This window comes from Tursiops truncatus, chromosome 9 (assembly GCF_011762595.2).
Source record: "Tursiops truncatus isolate mTurTru1 chromosome 9, mTurTru1.mat.Y, whole genome shotgun sequence".
Taxonomy (NCBI): Eukaryota; Metazoa; Chordata; class Mammalia; order Artiodactyla; family Delphinidae; genus Tursiops; species Tursiops truncatus.
In genome coordinates this window covers 7,460,588-7,486,387 of record NC_047042.1, presented here as the reverse complement: position 1 = coordinate 7,486,387, position 25,800 = coordinate 7,460,588, and the positions used below count along the sequence as shown (strand labels likewise).

The window sequence follows — 25,800 nt, the reverse complement described above, 5'->3', positions numbered from 1 at the left end:
CTGCGCCTCAATTGTGTCCAGATACAGCCCATTCCCAGGTCGTAAAATGTCCCTTCCCAGTACCCCAGGTGCGCCTGGAAACTCCAATTCAGCCTTGACCCAGGCTCCATTGCCCTTGCTTTGTGAAATGTGACCCCTGGGCCATGGGGGCAATTTATCCGACGACCTATGAAACCACACACAAACCTCTAGGAGACAAAACACCACGACGACAAAGGGTCAGAACTGATGTCCCCCAGTGGGCAGGTGAGGGGCCTGTCACTGATGGATTCAGGGCCTGAGTGGGCAGGGTGGAGGGGCCGTCACTGATAGGTCCAGGACCCGAGTGGGCGGGCGGAAAGGTGGTAACGGATAGGTCCAGGACCCGAGCGGGCAGGGTGGAGGGATATATCCAGAACCTGAATGGGCGGGGCAGAGGGGCTGTCACTGATAGGTCCAGGACCTGAGTGGGCAGGGTGGAAGGGTGTTCATGTATAGGTCCAGGACCCAAGCAGGCGGGGCAAACGGGCCGTCACTGATACGTCCAGGACCCCGAGTGGGCGGGGCAGGGGGTGTGGTCACTGATAGGTGGCTAAGTGATGAATAGGGAGTGTGACGTTCCCCACATGGCAGGGGCCCGTCCAGCAAGGCTGGGAGTGCGGGGTCTCAGACAGTCCTCTGTGCAGCCTGGAGCCGTGGTGACAAATCCAGACAGTGTCCTTGAAAGCGCACCCGTAAGGGCAGTAGAACCAGAGCTCCTCCCACTTCACTCTCTGCTGTGACACTGATCAAGGGTCCAGGGCCCAGTGGGAAACTTCTGTTGGACAAGACTCAACCCATCTCCGCCCGCTCTGCCTTCCACTATTGGCATCAACCCCGGGGCCACTGCAGCTCCCCCTTCACAGCAGAGTCTCCTGGGCACCTCAGTAGAGCAGAAAGCGAAGCCCGCACAGGCTCACCCTGCCGCGAGGAAATGGAGTTTGGGTGAGGGAGCCAGCTCCTATCTGTCCATGACCAAAATGGGCCCGGGCTCTGTTTCTTTCCTGAGCTGGAACAGAAGCAGCCATGGGGGTTAAGCCACGTGGATGGTCAAGCCTCAGCCCTGAGCCACATCTGTGCCAGAGCCTGCAGGAGGAGAGGAAGGCAAGGCCAGGTGTGACCCAGTGTGTGTGAAGCTCTGGGGCCTGGCTAGGATGCAGACTTGCGCCAAGGCTTGTCCAGTGGCCACCCGGCATCGTGCTATGATAGTTGCTCCAGGCCTTAGGACGCAGAGGAAACGAGGGCAGCAGAGTCCTGCGTCCATCACCAAACAAGGGAGGGAGGTCAACCTCGGGAGGGGGCCCAGACCTGAGAGGGCAGAAAGCCAGCACAGTGGGGCTTCACTTGGTTGGGGGACGAGCCCCGCTAGCCCAGGAGAGCGGCAGGGTGGCGCTGGGACTGTCACCAGTATCTATTGAAAAAACAGGTGAACCCACCACACATCTTATATTCAGGTTCAGCACCCAACTCGGTAGACACCTGGGAAGTCCCGTCAGAGGCTGATCTACACGGGTAGCTTTCTCCTACAGCTACTGGAACAGGGGTTTTCTATCAACATCAAAAATGTAGCAGCTCCTATGATCAGTACCACACATTATTATGAAATTCTTAGAATCTCTGAATACAATTTTCAAAAGTCTCTGGGCAGAAATCAAACTATAATCCACTGATCCATAAACAATCCCCTTCAAACCCCCAAATACACACACACACGGGCACACCCAGACCCGCACACGCATGTCCACACCCGCACACGCCTTCTGGGGTCTTCCCGTTCAAAACGACAAACAAATGCCTGCCTCACTGAGGCTTCCCAAGTTTATACTTTTATTATACTCTGAATAGAGATGGTATTTAAAGAGCAAAGAAAATGACTATACAAAGGATTTATAGAACATTCATTTACATACGGGATACATTCTTTACAATATAAGAAAAGTAAAGATATCCACTACTAGGTAAGGCAGATAAGGAGACACGATGAGGTCTTTGATGCCGAGGATACACACGGAGACCCTTAAATGCGGTGACTTAACACAGTTATAGGTTAACACTGGAGGAATACAGCATAGGTTAATGAGCAGGTAAACAGGCCCTGGCTATGACACCTGTGGGGTGCAGTCCTCGTGCATGCCCCAGGACAGTACCCCTGTGCCCACGGGCACCCCAGAAGCCAGATGCCTGGGGATGTTCCTTCCCCCGCCTGCCCCAGAGTCAGTGTTGGCGGTGGGGCTGCCTGAGGTCTGAGCACGAAGTTCATGGACTCGTTCCATTTCATGCATATGTAACACACTGTCGTACCAGCTCCTCAGAAGACAGGGAATTGGCTTCCTTTCATTCCACCTCAGAGGGAGAGCCATTTGCTGGGAGGACACCTGCTGATGCCTTTGACTACTGAGAGTAAAAGTCTCAGCTGCCAGTCAGTTTCAAAAGCAAATGTCATGGCTTGTATGCTCTGGACGAGGACGGCCTCTGTGATTGGGGTGGTTGACGTTTCTCAGTCCTGCACCCCTCTCTTGCTCTGATTTCAACATGAGCCCTCTCTACCTTCGTCAGAAGGATAAGGGACCTGGCCTGCGGTCCCTGGGTCAAATCTGGGGACAAGCATCTCAGGAGGAGGCCCCTCTGGGGGACAGCACAAACCTCCGCTCCCCCTGGCTGAGTTCTAGCTGTGAATGAAAAACGGAAATGCTAGACACCCCCAACCCCGGGTACCAAGGCATCAGGCCTCTGGAAGATGCCGGCACGTTCTCCTTAGCCAGGCCGCCCTGCGTCAGGGTAGAGGGTCCGCGAGGACCAAGGCAAACATTTGGCACAGAAATGAGGCACTTGTGTTGGTGCATCAATAGGAGCTAAACAGTGGACTCACCCACCTGCTTTCACGCACACACTCACACTCATACACGCGTACAACGCCCACTGCGACTCGGCCAATCCCACCTCTGCTGTCACCGAGTCTGTCTCTGCCCCACTTGAAAACAGAAGCCACAAAGCACGTTTCCAAACGCCAGCGTGGTGACCGCCACAGTGATTCCTGGTGTTTGAAGAGCTGGTGCTTGATTTGCGAAGTGGAGGAGACGGGCAGTTCACGGGGGATGGAGAGCCATGGTGCAAGTGTCTTGGGTGACGGGGAAGGAGACTGGGGCCTCTTGCTATGGGATCTTGCAGGACCATTGGCTTCTTCTCCCAAACCTCTGACCACTGCCGGATTCAGGTGGACAGACCACGGCTCTGCGATATGCACATCAGCGTAAAGAGCACAGCCGATTAGGTGGCTAAGATGATGCAGAAGAGCTGGAAACAGCGCGGAAAGACTGAGATTCGTCCTCATCTTCACCCTGCTCAGGGGCCAGAACACAGGGATCCCGACGGGCGCCAACAGGCTGGGTGGAGACAGACCAGTGTTCCCTCAGGTCAGTGGTTCTCGGGATGATCTCTCCCAGGCCCCCGGAGGGCCGAGAACCGCGACGTGGAGGACAGCTGAGTCTCCAAGTAAGCGTGTCCCACCCCTCAGGACCCTTCCCCCCGCAGCGAGGATGTACCCACAGCCTGGAAAAGACACGTGGATGGTCAAGCGTTCGGGAAGGCGGCTTGAGGCAAAGTCAGCTTTCGGCAGCCGCCCGCAGGCAACGACGGCCCACGGAGCGGTCAACAGAGTCCGCACCACCCGTCTTCGTGCATCCGACACGGGGACAGATGCTCCTCCCGGAGCCCCGGCGCGGCAGGCGGCAGCTTTTGGACACCAGTACAGCACAGCAATGGCAAACCGTTCTCATAAATAACTTGGCATTACGTAACACATAAATTACACGGAAATGGGGTTTTACTCCTATCTTCTCACTTTCCCCTCTCACGGCCCAGGGCGCCGTTCAGCTGAGGCACGTGCGCAGACGCGGGGAGCCGTCCCCACGCCCAGGCTCCGGCCTCACAGTGGCCGCACGACCTCCCTCGTGCTCACCGCCCATCACGTCGTCCCCTTGTCCATGATGCCCCAGTGCCCCGGGAGAGCCTGACCCGCATAAACCTTCATCCAACATGCATCCCCTTCTCAGGTTAATCAGCACCTCCGTCGTGGGAGGACAGAGGCCCTGAGGTGCCCGCTGGACGGGAGCCCTCTGACATGACAGCGGCAAGGCACAGCCGGTCACTCAGGGCCACTGAGGAGCGGGCGGGCTCCCCTCCTTCCCACAAACACCAGAGTTCGAGGAACACGGGTCCCCACGTCCCCTTGCATGGTCCTTTCCTGCATGGGGACCGGGCGGGCACACCCGATGCCCAACTTCCTCCACCTGGAAAGCACTGGGCTACAGAAATGCGTCCATGAGCAGTGGCTCTCAGCTAAGGCCAGCTGGTGGCAGGGTTGTTTGTTTGTAAGGTTGGAGGAACCCCTTTCCCTCCTGGGCCTGGAACGTCAGGGTCACACAGGCCCTTCTGGAGTCTCCAGGCTGTGGGGGCTCAAATCTTCTTAGGGGAGCCGATCATGACCTTGGACACGAAGTTGACGATGGCACTGGCCGGCTGCTCGGGGTCATGCTCTGCAAACAGGTGGCACACGTTGTCTGTGGCGCTGCCCTGCTTCCGGGCCACAAATCCAAAGACCCTGCAAAAGGAAAGCCAGGTCAGCGTGCCAGCCGAGTCCTGTCCACCCCACAGGATACAAACCTCCGCTTCCTGTCGCACCGCCGCCACCTCTAACCTCTGCTTCTCCAAAGTCTCAGGGGCCGAGTCCCCTGCCGGACACCTCCAGACGCAGGTCTGCGTCCTCTCTGCCTCGCAGACCCTGCAGGGAGGATGCTGTGCCCAGACCTCACAAGGGAGGAACCTGACGGGCAGGACCGAGGAGTGCCAGTCACGGGTCTGGGACCTGAACCAAAGCCGCTGCTCCAACCTGGCCAGAACCCTCCGGTTCTGCCAGCTCCTGAGCTTCACTCCCGAGTCTCTGATGGGGAGGACCCTGGCTCTACCTCAGGAGCCGCCTACTCCCTGCTCACACCATCAGAGCAGACGGGCACACAAAACTCCAGGCTCGGCTCCTGGGGTGCTGGGGGCTCTCCCTGGATGCCCACGATCCCACCCACTGGGGCCAGAGGATGGGAGGTTAAAAACACGCCAGGGGCTCCCTTCTCCAGCCTCATACCCCTGAGTTACAAACTACGTGCAGGTGAGGAAACTGTTTAAGAGCACGGAACAGGGCTTCCCTGGAGGCGCAATGGTTGAGAGTCCGCCTGCCGATGCAGGGGACGCGGGTTCGTGCCCCGGTCCGGGAAGATCCCACATGCCGCGGAGCGGCCGGGCCCGTGAGCCGTGGCCGCTGAGCCTGTGCGTCCGGAGCCTGTGCTCCGCAACGGGAGAGGCCACAACAGTGAGAGGCCCGCGTACCGCAAAACAAAACAAAAAAGCACAGAACAATCTAATATTTTTCTTAGAAGAACAGAAGCCTTTATCTGAATAAGCTTTCAGAAGCCGCAAACTTAACACAATAACTACCATTATCCAAATCCAAATCCCTGGACTTGGATAATGGTAGTTTTTCCTTATCTGAGGTCTTTCTTCTCCTTCTCAGAACAATGAAGAATTTTTCTGTATGAGCTGAGTGGTTTCCACACCACGGGAGGGACTGGCTGACAGCACTCAAGTGAGCCCCGCTGGGACCACACACTCCACACGGCTGGGATCCCCGTGGGCCCTGTGAGCCAGAGCGGCCTGGGGGCACCGCCCCCCCCCCCGGGGGGCTCCGACCACTTTATCAGATGCCAGGACAAACGGCCAACGTGAAACTGGAATCCTGGGATTGGACCCCTGCAGTTAGACATTCGTGGTAATCAAATTTAGGTGACGCGGAGGATGCCCACCTGTGGGCATGCAGACAGCTCTGGAGGGTTCCGAGGCTGCGTGGCCATCACAGAGCCTGGGCCAGGGCAGAGCCGTGCTCCCTCTGCGCTGACGCCCGCTGCACTCAGGCAGCGCCCCCTTCCAACACCACGGCCTCAGCGCTGCTGCAGACTCTACCCCTCCTCAATGGCCAGAAACGCTGTGCAATCTCTTCACGCTATTTATACCATATTTTATGGGTCACAGGTAAGTACTGCTCATTCAGAGAAGAGCAAGCAGAAAAGTTAACCCTTTGCAGGCCCTTTCTGCATAAAGAGAACACTTTCATTTCTGTTTAATGCCAAACGCACTAACACAACATTGTAAATCTATACTCCAATAAAATTTTTTTAAAAAGGTCACACCCAAACCCATCGGCATTATTTAGTCATTTTCCTCTTTGGAAATCCGGGGCAGAATTCAGCTTTGGAGGCAAGCGTCTACTAAGAAAGAATGAAGACAGGCTGGCAACATACCTTGAGCAAGGGCCGTCTGTGATCCACCTTGCAAATTACAGAATAAGAGAAGAGTCACGTTAATTTCTTCATTAACTCAAAAAGCAAAGGAAGCATATGCACTGCTTAGTACAGATACAGACGTCTTACTTCCTGTCTTGTGGATCCAACGCACAGAAGATCACGCCGCTCACGGGGTAGTGCCTCCGGAAGAAGAGCCTGCCGGGACAGGGAGAGGGAGAGCCCATGACTGGGGTTTTGCAGTGACAATGCTGCCCTGGGCAGACCCCCAGGAGGAGGTTCGGTGGGGGGGGAAGAAGCCTATTTTATGCTTTTACTGGTGGTCTGGAGAGAAGAGCAGAGTGTACGTTTGTTAGAAATCAGCAGACCTATGAGGCTGGGCAGAGTGGTTCCGGGAAAAGTGGGCACTAGGAAAGGAGTGCGTCTCGGGGCGAAGGGAAGCACCTTGCCGAGTGAAATGGAGAAGCGCCAGACGAGTGGAGGGCGGGACCAAGCTGAGTGAGGCCCTACCTTCCTGCCCTCATCCCAGGAAAACAGCAACTGTCTACAGCCCTCGCAGCTGCCTGTGAAGAGGGCGCCTGGTACAGACCACCACTCTCCCAGGACAGGAGCCAAGTCAGCCCCAACGAGGCATCTGACAGCACGTTGTAGACTGTCAAGGGCTGTGCACGTGAAACCCACTGGGAGGTGCTACCACCGCCGGGCCAGCACAGCCGCTGGGGGACCCACCAGGGGACTCCTCTGTCCTCGGTCCCGGCTCCTGTCACTCGTCCTTTGTTTCACTGTCAGCCCTCCCCGCTCCTCTGAGCATGGCCTGCCCTGTGTGCCCCACTCCAGCTGGGCAAGCGCCCCTCTCCTCTTGGGGGAGGTGGTATCTCCAGAGGCTGGTGGCTTTGATCTGGGCAAGGAGAGAGCTCATCAGGAGAAGGAAAGAAAGAGGCCAGCGTACGGGAAAGGCACAGGCAGAGCCGGGCATCTTTCAGCAGGAACACGGAGGACACAGCCTCTTTTGTCCAGCGTCAGCCAGGCTGAACGCGCGTTCCGTCTCCTGCGACAGGGAAGATCCCGGGTGCCACGGACGCGGCCCACCCCCATGGTTTTATAAGGACACAGGGAAACTAGAGATACAGAAAAAGCACACAGGTAGCAGGAGAAAATAGAGAGGCTGTGAAGGAAGGAGCCGTGCTTTCCTGCCCGACCCCCTGTCCACGCTTCAGCTGAGCCGTACCGGCACCTGCTCGTGGATATCTCATTCGAGTCCCTGACATCCCAAGACGGTTACCTCAGTGCAGCTTGAGAGGAGAGGAAACCGAGTGCATGGCATGAGGAACGTGCCACGGTGGCCCGTCGGGTGAAGCGCGGGGAGCAAGGACCCCAGTCCGAGTGGCAGGACCCACGCTGCACCTGACACTCCACGCCCACTTCATCCTGAGAGCAGTGGGTGGGAGCTCTGGGTCAGGGACCCTCCCAAGCCCAGGACTAGCTCTGGAGCAGGGGCCGTGGCAGGAAGAGCTCCAGGGCGCCGGGGTGAGCGCTGCCCCACCGGCTGGTGCGGGGACTGGCCGCCTGCCCCTTGAAGCTCCGGCCATCACTCTGCTTTGAGGGTCGCTGACCTGCCTTCCTCATTAATCACAGCAGGCTGTTTCCATAACAAATAAACAATAACTGCCTCTGAAATGCCTTGGATCCTGAGGTCAAAGGCTCTGCTCGTGGGAGGAACACGCTTGCCATTGTTCCGTCCACGCACCTGACCCTGCTCTGTGCTCACCTGGAAACTGAAACAGCATCTACTGTCTAGATGTTCAAATGTTGTTAACTAAGATATAACAATAGACAATATCTAGATGATAGTTAATAATTAACATTAATTATTCTTATATACTATAATATTATTACATAATAATTAACATTATCTAGATACTGAAATAATATCTATCGAGGTCACACTCTCACCTGAAATGGGATGACCAAGTGTTAGAATGGGATGACCAACGATACAGAAGCAAAGATGAGTGGATTCTATCATAGTCTCTGAGTGTTTTTACAGAAATGACAAAAGATTTTTGCATTTGCAAACTACACACACGCACACACACACACACACACGTGTGTGTGTGTGCGTGTGTGTGTACGTGTGTGTGTGTGCGTGTGTAAGAGATACTCAAAGATCCATGTATCTTTTTAAAAATTTTACTGACTTCTAAAAAAACAGCATTTGGGCCCAATGTCAATAGTTTATATGTGTCTCTGGGGACATACAGGACCAAGCACAGAGTGACTAGATCATTGATTCGTTCCAGGACCGCTGAGCTTTGCCGGGGTGACCACCGCACGTGCAGGGGCCTGGGCAGAGCTGGTGGAAGGTCTCACCCCAAGTGGGGTCAGAAGCCCCGCCCTCCCCGCAGCCTGGCCGCCAGACACACTCACTTCCTCTGGTTGTCCGTCAGGGTGATGCCCTGGGCTGACACCTTGAAATGCACGACCGTGGACAAAGGAGGCGGCTCTTGGACCAGGGTGATGCTCAGGGCCTTCTGGATGGCTTGGTGGCCCGTAAGGGACTCCATCTCCACGGAGTTCAGATACCACACGTTGCAAGCTGGAAGACGCAGGGGGAAGCGGCGTTAACGCGTCTGCCAGACACGAGGGCCCCGGGGTTTACGAACAACATGCACATATGTGTGGCCAGGTATGTCTGAGGCAAACGCCCTTTACCCCTAATTCCCAAGGTGTGGAGTGACCCAGAGATGCACACGCCCCAGGGCCAATGCAGAGAATAACAGCCCGTCCCGCCCACCCCCAACACACACACTGGAGCCGAGGAAACTCCTCCCAGTGGCCCAGGATGCGTCTCCACCCCTGCGGCATTATTTACACCTGGTGTCCCAAGGGTGGGCTAGAGGCACCCTCCCCCGTCTCAGTGTGGGTCTGGGTGGGATAAGAACCCCACCACACCTGCAGTTAAGGAAACGTCCCCAGAGGGGAGCCTGCAGCCTGGAACCCCAAATATCCACCCCGCACGGAGTTCTGAAAGCAGCAGGCACCCAGAAGGAGTTGCTGTGAACGAATGACTTGCAGAGACTAAGAACACGGTCTGCGCGCAAAGAGCTGGGATGGCTTGTCCCGTCCACGTGCTGCCAAGGGGACTGGGGTTTGTCCACCGCCACCTCCCCTTGGGGGAAGCAAACAGCTGAGTGCGAACGAGACTTTGTAAACAGACTGATGGCCCTTTGAGCCTGGATCCCTGCAGCTCATGCAGAAGCTAACGTGGGACTTCGAGGCGTGTGACATCTGTGTGACTGTGGGACATTCAGACTCTCCCTCAAGCTCAGTCCTGCGGGAGCTGTGGCTCTGCCTGGCCACCCACCAAGGACATGTCCCCCCAGGAACAGAGCCGCTCTTGTTCCCCGCTCTGCCGGATGCAGCCTCTGCAAGTGAGTGGGCTGTCTTAACTCCATCTCTAAAGGTCTTTAGATTTTCACTAAACAGAAAAGAAAAAGCTTCCCCTTGACTGGAGCAATAAGGTGAGCGCTGTGCCCTCGCCTGCACCATTTTCCTTGGGAGAGCCTCCCGGAGGCCCAGCCTCGGACGGGCTCCGTCTCCACCCCAAATTCTAAGACTCAGCAGCGGTCACACCTGTTGGCAGGTGTGCTACCGCAGGCCCGCGAAGATGGGTTAAGAAGAGCGGAAATAACGTACAATGTCCCTGGTGTCGAGATGCAGGGCCGCTTAGGAGCTGCCAACCCTCTGTTCTCTTCACGGCCAAGGCGACAATCCACAGGTACTCTTTAAGAAGCTGAGAAAGTTTGAGGATTTGGAAACTTCCACTTCAGCGAGGACACGATGATGAAGAAAGAAAGCAAGGCCTGGGGTGCGTGTAACCAATTCATCAGAAGAACGAGGCCCCTCCCTTTACCCTGGGTGGGGGCATCAGAAGCGGGCAGACCGGAGCCGGGAGCAGCTACAATCCTCTGATTTGCCGGAAGAGGCCTGAGTGGAAAGGCTGGGTCTTGAGGGAAGGTGGGAGATACCAGAGAACCGCCCAAACGCATGTTAACTGAGAGTTTCATCCCAGACACCAACTTCCCTCTATAACGTTTACTGAACAAGTCACTTTTACTCTCTGAAATAGAGCTTCGTATTTCACTCCCATAATTATTAAAATGACATGGTGCCATTACGCAGTCTTCAAAGAAGTTCCCCAACACACCAGTTTTCATTTCTCCGAGCTCCACCTGACACGGCTCATTCATTAGGACACTTACTCTGTGTCAGGCCTCGACCGAACGTCTGAGACAGACTATCTCATCACATCTGCATCAGGGTCCTGTGAGGAAGATTCTGTTATCATCCCCAATTTACAGACGAGGAAACTGAAGTGTAGAGAAATATGCCAGAAGCCTGGCACCTCCCCAGGGGGCTTGCTGTGATACCCAACCTTCGTGCTGGCTCCTGCGGTGCTGAGGGACCTGGTACCACCAGGTGCCAGGTGCCAGGTAGAGAACACGGGCTCAGGAAGAAATTTCGCGTACCATTCCTGAGGATGAGCTGTGATGTTTTCTTCTTTTTTTGAGCTGTGAATTTTACTTCGAGACATTCCTCAGCCATAACGACGCCCGCCAGCAGCCCCATGTGATTGTCCTGACATCTTTTAAGCCACTGTCCCTCCTGCACATCTTGAGAGGCAGGGAGAAACCAGAGAGCCCTCCCTGAACGGCTGAGCTGCTGTGGCCACTGCTGCCCTCTCTGCGTCCTCTTGTCCCAGCCGGTGGCACTGCCCCATCTGAGGACGCCGGGCAATGAGACACTCCAGGGAACTGCAGGGCCGGAGGCTGACCTGCACTTCAGCTCCTGTCTGAACTTGAGGGGTCTACTTGTGTCGTCTTGGGAAAGAGAGTGAGTTGGCCAAAGTCTTTAAAATTGCAGTTGCCCAAAGCTTTGACGAAATCGGGTGCTTTTATGAAATGCTCACGTCCACCCGGACAGCCTTTCTGGAAGATGATTCGGCATTATTTGTCAGGAGGATCTGAAGACCTGCCTGCACTCGGTAACCTGGAGGTCCCGCTCCGAGAGACCTGAGACAGGAAATATTCCATAACCAGCTGAGACAGCTAACCTAGAGGTGAAGATATTTGAGCCCCATACTCATTTGGTGGGAAGTTGGTTGGAAACAAACTATGTCCAAAAGGAGGGGAATGGTGAAATTAGCCCCTCAATGGAATACCAACTAACCAGCAAATGGTAACCACGAACCCTGTATAGCAACGTGGAAAAATGTTAGCGGTTTCTGGGAAAAGCAGAATAAAACTATCTGTGCCATGATGAGACCTATACAATGAAAGGCCTGTGTGCCTACGAACGGTTGGAGGTGTGCCTGGAAAATTTAAGACGGTTTGAGTTTAGGAGGGTGAATATTCTGCCTTGGATTTCATTAGTATTACTATAATGCTACTCGTGCAGTTACAAAAGAGAAAAAAGAAAATTCTGATCTAGTCACAATGAAATCCCAGAAAATTGGCACGAGCTGAACCTGGAGCGGGCGCACGTCTGCCACGACCCAGACTCCTGCTTCCTTGTAGCAGCACAGATCGCCTTTTGAGAAGGAACAGCCAGCCTGGGGGGCATCTCCCCCCGACGCAGAGCGGCACTGTCCCTCCTCGGAGCAGAGAGGGGAGCCCTCCCTTCTCCCAAGCACGTCTGGGGCAGCTCTGCTGAGCCCACGCCAGCCCCTTCCCTCCCCAGCAGAGGACAGGTGGGCCTGCTGTGCTTGTCCCCCGGGGCCTGGCCCAATTCGTCCAATTCCACCTGAGGGTGCATAGCTGTGGTGCGATGCTGAACGGGAAAGCGCCCGTCAAACCCGCGGCGGGAAGCAGAAGTGTTAAGGTCACAGGTTCTCACCCAGTCCTACCGCTGCCAGAAATTCAGGGTCTGAAGGTCACAATTCAGAACTCAGAAAAAGGAAGTGATGCAGAAAGGTAGCCTCCCAGTGCTGTCTGTGGTACTGAGAAGTTAGACGCACGCTTACTGGGCAACCGTAAGGGGTGGAATCAGCCGGCGGACGGTTCCTCAGCCACTGAAAGTGAGACCTAGGCTGTGTCTGCCAAAAACATGGGTAAACCCCTTATGCTAAGGGGGAAAAGGAAAACAGCCAGTGGTTGTGCCTGGGCGACAGGTCTGTGGGGAATTCATTTCTCCCTTTTCTGTGTCTTCCTTTTTTTTTTTTTTTTTAAACTGGAAGAATTCCTATTACTTTTATAAAGAAAACATCCTTTACAGTACGGTACGTTAAAGACACAGCCCTAACGTTTATGGGATATCGTGTGGGGTCTGGTGCCAGGGCCTTCAGCTGCATTCCACTGCTTCAACAGAACCAATTAAGAGCTGACACTAAAAACATGAACAGCAATTCTTTTAGAAACTGCAGCAACTCACAACGGCCTCGGTATCAGATTCGAAGGGATTAAACTGAAGAGAACTGAACGCTGCAGACACCCCTGAGTGTCAGCGCCTCACCTCCACGCAGAGGACACAGGCCAGAGAATCTCGAGGAGCCCTTGCAGGGCCAGGGGTCTGGGATTCTAAGTGAATTCAGACAACAAATGAAACTTAGTTTAAGGGGAGAAAGAACCACTCAGTTTCCTTAAGGTGGTCAGAGACCGGACAGCCTGATCATCTTCTCACCACGGTCACTCTGCACTTTTCGAACCAACAGCTAGGACCCAGCGCTCTCTGTAGCATCCTCACTCTTCCAGCTACATATCTGTGTCCTGACTCAATTCCTTGCCTTGTCAGCCGTGAAGGTAGCTGGATGGACATTTAAACCTTTGGATGTGTTCTAGAAACAAGAGATTTTAAAAGGACCTAAGCTCAGGGCAGTCATAATTTAACCCCCAGACGTAAATGCCCAATCAGATGATTAAATAAGACCTCCAGGTTCTGCGTGAAGTCCTGTCCCTGGGAGGCTCACCCTTTAAAAAAGCAAAGCTTTCAGAGTTACTGATACGTGCCATAGATTATCTGAAAAGACGATAGAGTGTAACTAAAAATTATAAGCCACAGCAGAAGAAAAAGCTTTAATATCTAAAAATAAAGGCTATTATAGTTCCATTAGGATCAACTAATTCATTGATTCATTTACTAATTCAACATGTATTGGGAAAATGTTAGGTAACAAGGAAGCTTAAGGAGAAACATGAAATGCTGCTTGTAATGAGATGATAGTGAACCAAAGTGCAGAACCCAGAGGCGTGTGTGTCCCAGTGCTAACTGCCTGGGGTGGGTGAGCAGGGCTGTAACCCTGAGACACCAGGTGGTGCTCCGATGGAAGCCCAGGCTCTGCCAGCCTCACAGGGCACGTACTCTGGAAGGGTTTGCTGCCATCATTCTGGAGCACTTTTCTTGAATGAGGTTGATACATGAGGTTGCAATTTAAAAATCATTAATGACATGTTTAAAAATTTTTTAATACATTTTTTTAAAGGTGCAGCTGAAACAAACATGTCAATCGGAGCAGACCTGATTTCACAGCCCACCTCCAAGGTCAAGTGCATGGGTGAGCAGTTCACCAGTAAGGCCTGCAGCAAAGTCCAGCATGTTCCCCGCAACTTTGCTGGGACCCACAGACATGGGGACAAAGCTGCGGCTTTAACGTAAGGTAGCAATGAGCCCTAGTGGGCTCCAGGGACCCCCTGAAACAACCTGCGGGCTGTGAGCTCACGGTCTTTGGCGTGGGGACAATGCCTCGCAACGCTGCTGTGGGACCAGCCCTTTCAATCGCGTCTACGTAGGAAAAGGATGAGGCCACTGCACAGCAAAGGCCACTCCTCTTGGGCCAACACAAGTGTTTTCACACGAAAGCAGAGCGGCAGGAGCACAACTACAGCTTACGTGACCACGTTACAGTTCCCAAGGCATTTTCAACATCCTATTCAACTGGTCCTGCAGCCACTGTGTCGGGGACCGATTATTATGATTATGTTGAGGTCTGCACGGCTAAGTGACCTGCCAGAGGCTGAGCCCCAAGTGGCAGGGCCTGGACTGGAACCCAGACTGGATACAGGCAGACGCTTCCTTTTGAGGCTTCAAGTTCTAGCATGCTTGCTATCTTGGACAAACTCCTGTCACCTTTGTTCTGGCCACGGATAACTTATCCTTTAAGGATAGTCTATGAAGAGTTCAACACTAAAAAAAAATTCCTTTTGAAAACAGAGGGATTTGACTTTAGCTGGGTAATAGAGTCAGTGATGTATAGTTTTACAGAGAAAAACTGCACAGACGAATAATGCAAATTGTACAGAGGAAGCAACAAGAAAATACCTGTATCTGCATATTCCTTCATTACGGAGTCACAGCTATAAAGTACTCTACAGACGTGAGGCACAGATAGAAGTACTTCTAGTCAGTCCTCCTGCAGACTCAGAGAACCCCTCTCCAACATTTCTGAGAGCAAATGTCTACCTTGAATGAAAGACCTCTAGTGGGGGAACTCAAGGTTTGGAGCCAGGGGGCCCCATAATTCTCTCCAGCTGTGTCTCTCCCTCACAGCCACACACCCACAAGAGCCCTGTGGTCTCTGGCTCGTCCACAACCCTCTTAAGCTGGGGTCACTGGGACTGCCATCTCATGCTGCAAAAATGACCTGGCCTGAAACTAATAAGCTATTACAGCAAGGTTGCAGGATACAAAGTGAATACACAAGTCAGTCACTTCCCTATATAACAGCAGAGAAAAAGTGGAATTTGTAGTTAAAAACACAATCCCATTTATATTAGCACCCCCAAAATGAAATACTTAGGTATGAATCTAATACAGTATGTATAAGATCTATATGAGGAAAACTACAAAACTCCCACTAATAAAATCAAAGTAAATAAACTAAATATTCCACATTCATAAATAGGAAGACTCAGTATATAATTCTGATGTCAGTTCTGCCCAACTTGATCTGTAGATTCAATGAAATCTCAGTCCAAAGTCCAGCAACTTACTTCGTGGATATCAACAAACTAACTCTGAAGTTTATATGGAGAGCAAAAGACCCAGGGCAGCCGACACAATATTGAAGGGGAAGAACCAAGTCAGAGGACTGACACTACTTGGCTTCAAGACTTACTCTAAAGTGACAGTAATCAAAACAGTGTGGTAATGGTGAAATAATAGACAAATAGATGAATGGAACAGAACAGAAAGCCCAGAAATAGACCCATAGAAATAGTCCATGGATCTTTGACAAAGGGACAAAGGAGATACAGCATTGCAGAAATAGTCTTTTCCACAAATGGTGCTGGAACAACTAGACAACACGTGTGAAAAAAACTAGACACAGACCTTAAACCCGTCACAAAAATTAACTCAAAATAGAATGGCTATAAATGTGAAATGCAAAACTATAAAACTCTTAGGAAAAAATTTAGATGACCTTGAGTTTGGTGATAACTTTTTAGATACAATACAAAAGACATGATCCATGAAAGGAAGTATTGATAAACTGGATTTCATTAAAATAAAAAATCTTTTGCTCTGAGAGACACTGTCAAGAGAATGAGAAGACAAGCCACATGCTGGGAGAAAGTATTTGCAAAAGACAAATCTCACAAAGAACTGTTATCCAACATATACAAAGATCTCTTAAAATTGAACAAGAAGACAAACAACCCTATTGAAAAATGGCCAAACAACCTTAACAGACACCTTGCCGAGGAAGAGATGCATATGGCAAACAAGCACATGAAAAGATGCTCCACATCATATGTCATCAGGAAAATGCAAATTAAAACAACAAGATACCACTAAACACCTATTCGGAATGGCCAAAATCCGGAACACTGACAGCACCAACTGCTGGTAGGATGTGGGGAAGCAGGAAGACTCATGCATCGCTGGTGGGAATGCAAAATGGTGCGGCCACTTTGGAAGACAGTCTGATGGTTTCTTACAAAATAAACATACTCTTACCATGCGATCCAGCAATTGTGCTCCTTGGTATTTACCCAGAGGCACTGACAATTACGTCCACCCTGAAACCTGCATGTGGATGTTTATAGCGGTTTTATTCATAATTACGAAAATGTATAAACACTCGAGATGTCCTCCAGTGGGTGAACGGATAAACAAACTGTGGTACATCCAGACAATGGAATATTATTCAGCACTAAAAGGAAACAGCTCTCAGACCATAAAAAGACATGGAGGAATCTTCAAGGCATACTACTAAGTGAAAGAATCCAATCTGAAAAGGCTACGGAGACTGTATGATTCTAATCATAAGACATTCGGGAAAAGCAAAACCACGGAGACAATAAAAGGATCAGTGGTTGCCAGGAGTTAGGGAGGAAGGATGAAGAGTTGGAGCACGGAGGATTTTTAGGACCTTGAAACTATTCTGTGTGATACTATAACGGTGGATACACGTCATCAAATGTTTGTCCAGACCCATGGAATATACACCAAGAGTGAACAGTAATGTAAACTATGGACTCCGGGTGACTATGATGTGTCCATGTAGGTTCATCAACTGTAGCAAATGTCCCACTGATGGGGGATGTCATGAGGGAGACTGCGCATGTGTAGGGGCAAGGGCTATATGGGAATTCTCTGAACCTTCCTCTCAATTTTGCTGTGAGCCTAAAACTGCACTAAAAAGTAGTCTAGTAAGAAGAAACGTGCCCCGGGGAGCTCGCTGTCTGGAGGTCTGTGTCACCCTGGGTCAAACTGCGGACTCACTGATCTCTTTAACATTTCCAGCTGGAGGGGCAGGTCGCCCACATTCTCCCAACTGAAACACAGGCTGTGACATTTACTCCACTGAATTTGGTCATCTTTGGCCTGCAGAGTCCTGGCCCTGCTGCCAGGACACTTGAAGCCCCACCCAGCCCAGCCCTGTGGCGGTTTCTACAGAAGGAAACCTCCTCTGACACAGCAAGGAGAGGAACCCAGACCGAGGTAAGAAAGGAAGCTGTGTCCCTGAGCCCGTCTCTGCCCAGGAACCTGGAGGAGCGGAAAACGCAGCGGGGACTGACCTGCCCCCTGCTTCAGCAGCTCGGCCGCAGAGTTGGCTGCCGTCTGCGGAGAACTTTCGGCTCTTTCCTCCAACGGGTCTGCAGGAAGGAGCGAGAAAACGCAGAAGTGAGTCCACCTCCCAGGCCAAGAATGACCATGACATTGTGGATGCTCAGGACCGAGGCCCGGACGGTGATGCACAGGCTCTGCAGAGCTGGGCCTTCCTCCTGCAGACAAGGGCCCAGCGCAGAGAACCATCACCACGTTCCAAGCAAAAGCTGGGATGGCGCAGCCCAGCAAAACAGCTTTCTCACCTCCGAATTAATTAATGTGAACAATTACATTTTAAGAGGTAAGTCAGGGCTTCCCTGGTGGCACAGTGGTTGAGAGTCCGCCTGCCAATGCAGGGGACACGGGTTCGAGCCCTGGTCTGGGAGGATCCCACATGCTGCGGAGCAACTAGGCCCGTGCGCCACAACTACTGAGCCTGTGCGTCTGGAGCCTGTGCTCCGCAACAAGAGAGGCCGCGATAGTGAGAGGCCCACGCACTGCGATGAAAAGTGGGCCCCGCTCGCCGCAACTAGAGAAAGCCCTCGCACAGAAACAAAGACCCAACACAGCCAAAAGTAAGTAAGTAAATAAATAAATAAATAAATAAATAATAAAAATAAAGGACTTCCCTTAAAAAAAAAAAGTTAAGTCACATTTGCCTGTATTTTAAATTAATGATGTTTCTGGAATATAATACAATTATGTGAACTTGAGATTGTCTAGGAAAGTGGGGATATGCCTGATCGCCTGCTGTGGGTGCTATTTTTAAAAATCTTTTCACCATGAATACTTTGAAACAAACACAAAGGTAAAGACAATAGTTCATCCAGCACCTGACGTCAACAATATCAACATTTTGCTGATTTTGTAGAATTCTAAAATTTAAATGTAAATGACCTGGAAGGTCTCTGAGCCCAGGCGTTTTATAACTTTGAGCTACAGAATCTTGGCTCCAAGGAAACTTTTCACAAAGCCATGACATAAAGACATGACTGGAGGCTGCAGGGGCAGCAGGCCACCTCTTCTTACCTGACCTGGGTAAACTATTCAGGGTTTACCCACAGAGTACGTGATGGCAAGGAAGTTCTGGTCTGATTTTTCTCAAGGAATCTCTTCGGATCCCAACACCCTGCGGGTGACCCCACACAGAGCCAGAGCAGCCCTCAGGCCCCGGCAGCGTACCTCTATCCGGAATGAGCAGTTTGCAGGGCAAAGCCAAGGGCGTGATGGAATGCTGACACACCAAAGCCGTCAGGCTCCCTGTGAAGAGATGAAGAGCAAACAGGCGTTAGCACTGCCCTAAATAGCCAATTTATCTCCTGAAAGGAGGCTGCTGCAAAGGGTGACCCCTTATAGTTTTAGCACCCAACGTGCCCCATTATTGTGGGAATTTGTGCAAAACGTCAATGAAGCCATAAGTTCAGCAGACGGCAGAGGGGCAGATAAAGGGAACTGCAGGTGATTCTCAGCAAAGACACTTCATCACCAATTCATAACGAACAAGTCGCACAGTCTGCTGAATCTGAGGCAGCTCCCACCGGTACCACCGAATCATCTCTGTAAGGTGATGCTTTTCGCTCAAGCTCTGCCTGTGAGCTCATGCCGTCTTTCGGACATGCCCGCGGGGGCGGGAAGGCTCTTGTCTTACAGGGCGCCTGTGCTTCTCTTGTGCCCGGAGGGTGGGGTCACACTCAGGCCCCAACCTAGTCCACCCTTCTCTGCCCGCCTGCCTGGACCGTACCTTGTGGAATCTGCATTTCCAGTCCCAGCGCCGTGCATTTTATTTGCTTAGTTTTGAGAAAGTTTTTAAGAAAATTTAATATCCAGTTTATTTTAGAGAGGATAATTGAGGAATCTCTGAATGGGGATGAAAAGTAAATGCTCTGCGTGAAGCCCCAGCGGAGCGATGGCAGTGAGCAGAGGCAACGCGTGCGCGTGGGTTCAGAACACCAAGTCAGGCTCTCAGCCACTTACCAAAATACGGTTCGTTGGAGCACCCTTTCAACCGCACCCCTTTTGGGGTGCACTCGATCAAAAAATGCCGAACGAGTTCATTGGCCAAATCTCCAGCTGTGGTAGAGGTTTAAAAGAAAGAGAAGAGAGTTTTAAAACATGAGAGCAGGGGAGGATGAGAGAGAAGGAAGGAGAGTCTGGCCCCCGCAGTAGGTTGGCTGCCAAGAACCACTCTAGGAATGGTAGCTGGGCTGCAGGAAGGCTGGCTGAGCACTGCCCGATGGGCAGCTAGAACCCCCTCCAGTGACTGTGCTTACAGGTGGAGGAGTCCTTAGGAGACAGCCTCAAACACTGCAGAATTCCCAGCGACGGAAATGAGCAGCTAAGAACTGGGAACATGGACCTCCAGCTCCTTTGCCTCCTAAGAGGAGAACTTAGAAAGACCCAGACACAGCATGATGACCAAGAATGAATCACTGGAAAGAGCGGGAAGGGTGCCAGTCTTCTGGGTAAGATTTAGCCAGGAGTCAGGTACACAAACCCCTGTAATCATATTGCTGCTACACAGACCTGTGTTCATGCCAGCCCACGAGCCCAAAGAGAAAGTGCATCACGAAAAGCCACAGAATGGCAAACTGTCTGATGGTGGAAAAGTACTGCACTATGCTAATGAGTCCCACAGACATTCACATTCACACTGAGCAGTGTTTCCGTCCTGCCTCGTTCAGCACCCTCCCTGGGAACGTGTTTCCATGGGAACGTGTCTCCATGAGAACGTGTCCCCATGGGAACATGTCTGCCTGCGGTAACTTCTAACATTTCTGATGGCAGGACCTGCTAGAGGTGGGTTTGGGCTCCACACCTGGGCCATGGCAGGCTCCCCAGCAATGCTTATTTTAAACAACAGTGACAAATATCAACAACATCGGTGTCAGCATTTCACAGGGGTAGTATAGCTGGTAGGAAAGGAGATGATCAGATTCCATAAAAGGCAGTACTGAATAAAAATGGGGACAAGAACATTTTGCCATTCAGTTGTGGGAGGAAAATGATCCACGGCTTCCAAACTGAAGGCAGACACAGAGTGTGGTCTGGATGCCAGTGGTGAGAAGTGAGTCAGTGGGGAACCCAGCTGCATGGGGATTCGGAGACCAGCACCCCACACATCTGTCGCTGTCCCGTCTCCGGGGTGCCAGGGGTGGGTGGTGACTTGCTGGGCTTTTTCCCGGTCAACTGTCCTCTCAGATCTATCCTTAGACTGTGAAATCCAAATGCCAAATCCAGGGGTCGGGTGAAGGCAAGGCAACCAGACAAAATTTCGCCCAGAGGATGCGCCTGGCAATGTTGCATGTCCTGAACTCTGCTATTCTAACATCCTCTATTTTGTTGCCTTTGCCTGAAGATTGAGACAAAGTGGGCCTTAGAGGCGGGATGCATGTCTGGAGGTAAGAATTATACACCACCATCTGTATTTCCAAAAAGATAATGCATGCAGTAAAAAAAAAAAAAAAAAAAAAAAAAAGTTTTAAAAGCTTCAGCTGAAACCGAGGAGCCTGGGAGCTGCCATGCACTCACTTCTGCTCCCTCATCACCCATCCCTGAGGTTCCGGTCCTGAGTCTTTTCTGATATAATCATCACTCAGCATGTTTCCAAATACTGCCAAGTGCCTTACATCCTCCACAATCAGGGCCGAGTCAGCTCCTGAGCTACAAAAGCCTCTATTTAAACCACTCTAAAGCCAGTGGAGTGTTTGGTGGAGCTTCTCATGCAGGAATTCTGGATGCCCTGGGGCCCTACTTCCGAGGCTCCCCTGTTCTGCCTGATCTGCACAGAGCCTCCTCCCCCTTCACTTCCAGACATGACAATAGCCACAGATCTGGCCTCTGAATCACCTGCTCCTCTCAGCCTCATCCCGCCCCCTTCTATTCACACAACCACTACCTTTGCCCAAACCGACCATCGAAGTTTCCTGAAAACCCCTTGGCCATGCCTGAAGCCGGACCCCTTGGAAACCAAATCTCATTCTTCAAGGTGTAACTCACTCCAAGGCAATTTTCTCCAGGAAGCTTTAAGCAGAGATTTCATCCCAGGATTTGGTACTGGGCACAGAGCGTGAGTGAAGCAGGTGAGTGTCATTTGGTTTAAACACCAAAGGTTCAGAATCTGTGCTTATTCTGATCTACCCTCGCCCCACCCAGGTGAGCCCAGGTGCCCTAGGAAGAGCCATGTAACTTGCTGACATTCCAGTACACAATCTCCATTTAGGGGAAAAGAATCTCTTCCCTTTCCTTAGAGTTTGTGGCATAGTTGGTTAAAAAAAAAAAGGGCAAGGAGGGCAGGGTGCAATAAAAAGAAAAAAAAAAGAATAAACCAGAAACCGCATATTAGGGGACAGAGAAAGGGAAGAAGTGTATTGATTTGTTGGGAACCGAGCTCATCCCTGAAGGAGAGGTGAGAAAGGACCTGGTGATACTGTATGTGAACGGGTGGTATCAACGTGAGCTCAGGAATTTTTTAAAAGGATACGTTCCCTAGCTCAGGTCCTAGAGAGAAGGAGTGGTACTCGGATAGCAAAGAGCAAACCTAGCGATTAGATCTTGGTTTCTAGATACCGTTCCCCAATAAAAAGAACCAAGGATCTTTAGAGAAATGGCTGGGGCAGGGAAAGTACAAAGTAAGCCTAAAACACGTCTGCTGTTTCAGAAAGCTGGCGTGCTCAGGGACTAATGGGGGGTATGTCAGAAGGACAAGGGGCCGCTGGAAGGGCCTCACCTAGTCAAATCCAGGATCCTTGGAAACCAAAAAGTCATGGTGGCGATGGATTACAACACACAGGAAAGGGCATGTAGGGGCTTCCCCACAAGGTTGTGGCCTATGTTTGGGTACATGCATGTCTGCTTCATAGTAATGCTTACCTGTGCATGCAGGCCTCGCAAACTCTTCTATACATGGTTATGTTCATGACAAAAAGCATTAAAAAGGTAAGAAGAAGCCTTGCCTGTATTACACGTTATTCGGCTAGTATTTGCCCCTTGTGCAGTGTTGGATCAGAGAGGAAGAAGGCTTTGTCCTTTCCCCTAAGGAAGGATAATCTCATGACTCCAGGCTTGCACTGGCCTCACCTTCAATCCATCAAAATACTCCACTGGGTGTAGGAACAAGAACCGTGTATATAGTATGCCACATTCTATGTAAGCTTAAAGGAAAAATGCATGTGTGTGTGCATTGGACAGATAGTGAGAAGAATTTATTAGAGATGTCTACCCACAGGAAGCAGGAGGGAACTGAGGCATACAGGGCTGAAAATGGGAGCAAAGGTGCCTTATCAGAGGATTTGCTCCATTGTTCTCACATCTGATCACCCATCAAAGCAATAAAAAAAAATTACAAATAATTAACCTTCCTTCTTGAGCCAAGACAGTACTTACCAAAATACACCAGAAAAAATAAATAAGAAGAAGAAAACCTATGAGTGTTGTTCCGGGTCACCCACCACCTCACGGGCACAAAGGTAACTGACAGGCGAGGTGCCGCTGAGAAGAGCCGGCGGGACCCACCTTTCTTGTTCAGCTGCAAGACGGAGGGCGGGGGCGTGGCCACCTTCATGGCCAGGCCATAGGCGCCTCGGAAGGAGTGGCTGTCCCTGATGATAAATGACCCGGGTTCCTTGTCCTTCAGCATAGCGATGGCTGCAGAGGGGAACAGAGAGACTTGATGTGTGCCGGGGGAGGCCACGGCCTGTTTCCACTCAGGGCCGTGACAAGGGTGAGGGAAGCCTCTGTGATGACCCGAGGTTTCCTGGGGGCCTGACTGTAAAGGACACAGGGGCACAGGGTGGCACGTCCCTTTAGATCACAAAAGTGCTGCCTTCACACACGACTCCTGTTAACCCCGCAGCACCTGTGAAGGCCAAATGAGGACCCCCCCACACACACACCTGACAGCCCAGGAAACCGAGCCTCACTGGCTCAAGTGCCCAGACCAGGTCCCGGTACACACAGTGTGACCCGGCAGGAAGTCAGGCGGGGCCGCCACGCATTCCCCGCCGTGGCCCTGCCCTACGTCTCCCCACGTGGCATTTTTCTTAGAGATTTTAGAAAGTGCGCTTTCAACTTTCCAAAGAAGGTAAGAAGTTTCCAATCCCACTTTCTGAAGACTGTGAGAGTGTACCCCAAAAGTTACTGAATATCTAATACGAATTCCACGATTTGCCCCAGGGGGAGCGTAGGTGGCCCTCCGTCCCGTGGCTCTGAGGCAGGCGTGGCAGTTATGGCCAATTGCTTCCAGCCTGGACGAGGCTGTGAACCCGTATTCGATGCGGCCGTCACCAGCCAGTCAGGGCCACGAGCTGCACCTGGCACTGCACCTTCCACCTGCCCCTGGTGAGGCTGGGAGGCATGTCACACTGTCACCTATAAAGAACATCCCTCCCCTTCAAGCTCAAAGTCTGGCTCCCCCAGGTCCCATGCTCAGGATACGGGAAGAAATTGGGATGGATGGATGGGTTAGGGTGACAGTAACCTCAAGGTGACGCAGCCCAGACACCGGCGAGAGTTTTCTCTAGTAACCAGAACATCTCTCAGAATGTCTCTTATAAACTTTACATTTTACAGAAAGAAAACTAGGGATTTAAAATATAAGGCACTAGAAAATTACAGCCGTGGAAATGCCGCCTTTCTGGAGAGCCCGAGGCCCTGTCTGGAGTAGATGGGGGGCCCGGACATACACTCAGGAGTGGCAGGAAGCCCCGTCACGCCTCAGGAAATAACCCCAGGAAGCCCTCTGTCCCAGGCCCCTGTGCATCCCGACTCCAGCCCCAAGCCCCCGGCATGGCATTTGCTCGGCTGCAGGATGAAACAATTGGTTGCTTGTCCCAGCCCCTGCCGCAGGACAAGGCCGTAAGGCAGGAGCCTGTACACTGACACACACAGGGCACGAGGGACAGGAAAGCACAGCGCTCTCCAAGGGGAGCGGGTTTGGTAGGACCCTGGGGGGTGCAAGCCTGACACAGTGGAGTGAAAGCCCACCTGCTGCTCCAGCAACTCAAGGCCCGGGAGGGGAGGGTGGGTGGACCCCACGGGGGACCCCAGGCCTTCGCAGCTGGTTTTATCTCATAGCATGTTTTCTAAATATGGGTGCTGAAGACCTATTATGTTTTTAAAGTAGGGGAAAGACCACTTACAGAAGTTATAGTTTTCAATTGTGATAACCTCACCAGAGCTTTTTCTTTGTAAGTCATGATTTTACTTCACTGTGGTGGAAATAAGCGCCCCAGCCTCATGGGAGGCCGACTTCTGGGCAGCAGAGAGAAGGCCAGCTCTGCTCCAGCCCGTCCTCCCCTCCCAGACCCCATCCCTGAAGCCAGGCCAGCTGGGCACAAGGGAGCCGGGGTCTCACGCGCCCGCAGAGGGAACCTGAGGGCAATGCTGGGCTCATTGTTTCTGGAACAGAAATGGGCCCGCATTGAGGGTGTGAGAAGGAGCTCGTGCACACCCACGGGATCGTCATCGCCTCTCTCCCTGCAGCTGGTGTTTTCAAGGATTCGAGGGCAGAGGCCTGAGAGCACGGCTGGAACAACCATACTTAATTTCTACTTCACTTTCCTCCTACGGTTTTTATGTTCACCTTTAAAAAGTCCCAAGGTCCTAATCTTGCCATAGTAATATGTGAACAATTGTGCCCCTAAACAGGCTATAGGGCTTTTTTTTTCCCCTCCTGAATCTCCCTGAAATTTCAGTACAGTTTTTCCAGAAAAAGGCACATCCCAGCAGTTACAACAAAACCCAGGGATGGCTTTCTTCCATCTGGAGAAGTTGGCACACCCAACATTCATCTGTGTAGGTGTTGTCTACACAAAATATCTAGAAAATAGAGGAAGTTATGCTTTTGGAGTTCAACTGGAAAAATCAATGCCCAATGCACATACTAACTATTTTGAGATGGAATCCACCCCAAAGAAATATATATATATTTTTTGCAGTACGGGGGCCTCTCACTGCTGTGGCCTCTCCCGTTGCGGAGCACAGGCTCCGGACGCACAGGTTCAGTGGCCATGGCTCACGGGCCCAGCCACTCCGCGGCATGTGGGATCTTCCCGGACCGGGGCACGAACCCATGTCCCCTGCATCGGCAGGCGGACCCTCAACCACTGCGTCACCAGGGAAGCCCCCCAAAGAACTATTTTTAAATGTGTGGCTAAGATTAGGCAAATGACAACAGTAATTGCTACCGCCCAGCAGGTACCACCAAGGGAGGTCCCCTCCACCCAGATCGTCTCCCCCAAACCCCACGCGGAAGGCTTTCCCATCGCCATTGCGCAGGACGACCCGCCTAGTGCTCTCCAACCAAGCCTGCCTCTTCTGGAGCCGGAGCCTGGCTGTTCTGTCAGAGAAGGGGGCAGCCCAGCCCAGCCTTCACCCTGGTCTGAAAGGCTGA

General features: G+C 51.9%; 1 protein-coding gene across 10 annotated transcripts in view; it reads right to left on the bottom strand.

Moving 5' to 3' along the window:
- Positions 1-1,822: 1,822 nt before the first annotated feature.
- Positions 1,823-25,800, bottom strand: part of TNS3 (tensin 3) — a 227,821-nt gene continuing 203,843 nt past the window's right edge. For all 10 annotated transcript variants that reach the window (XM_033862800.2, XM_033862804.2, XM_033862803.2 and 7 more), the window contains 8 exons: positions 22,923-23,054; positions 19,386-19,481; positions 18,594-18,671; positions 17,381-17,458; positions 8,793-8,961; positions 6,495-6,563; positions 6,366-6,392; positions 1,823-4,618 (listed from right to left, as the gene is read on the bottom strand). In XM_033862800.2, the coding sequence (XP_033718691.1) occupies positions 4,474-4,618; positions 6,366-6,392; positions 6,495-6,563; positions 8,793-8,961; positions 17,381-17,458; positions 18,594-18,671; positions 19,386-19,481; positions 22,923-23,054 (794 nt within the window). In that variant the 3' untranslated portion in view covers positions 1,823-4,473. The remainder of the gene's footprint in view (positions 4,619-6,365; positions 6,393-6,494; positions 6,564-8,792; positions 8,962-17,380; positions 17,459-18,593; positions 18,672-19,385; positions 19,482-22,922; positions 23,055-25,800) is intronic.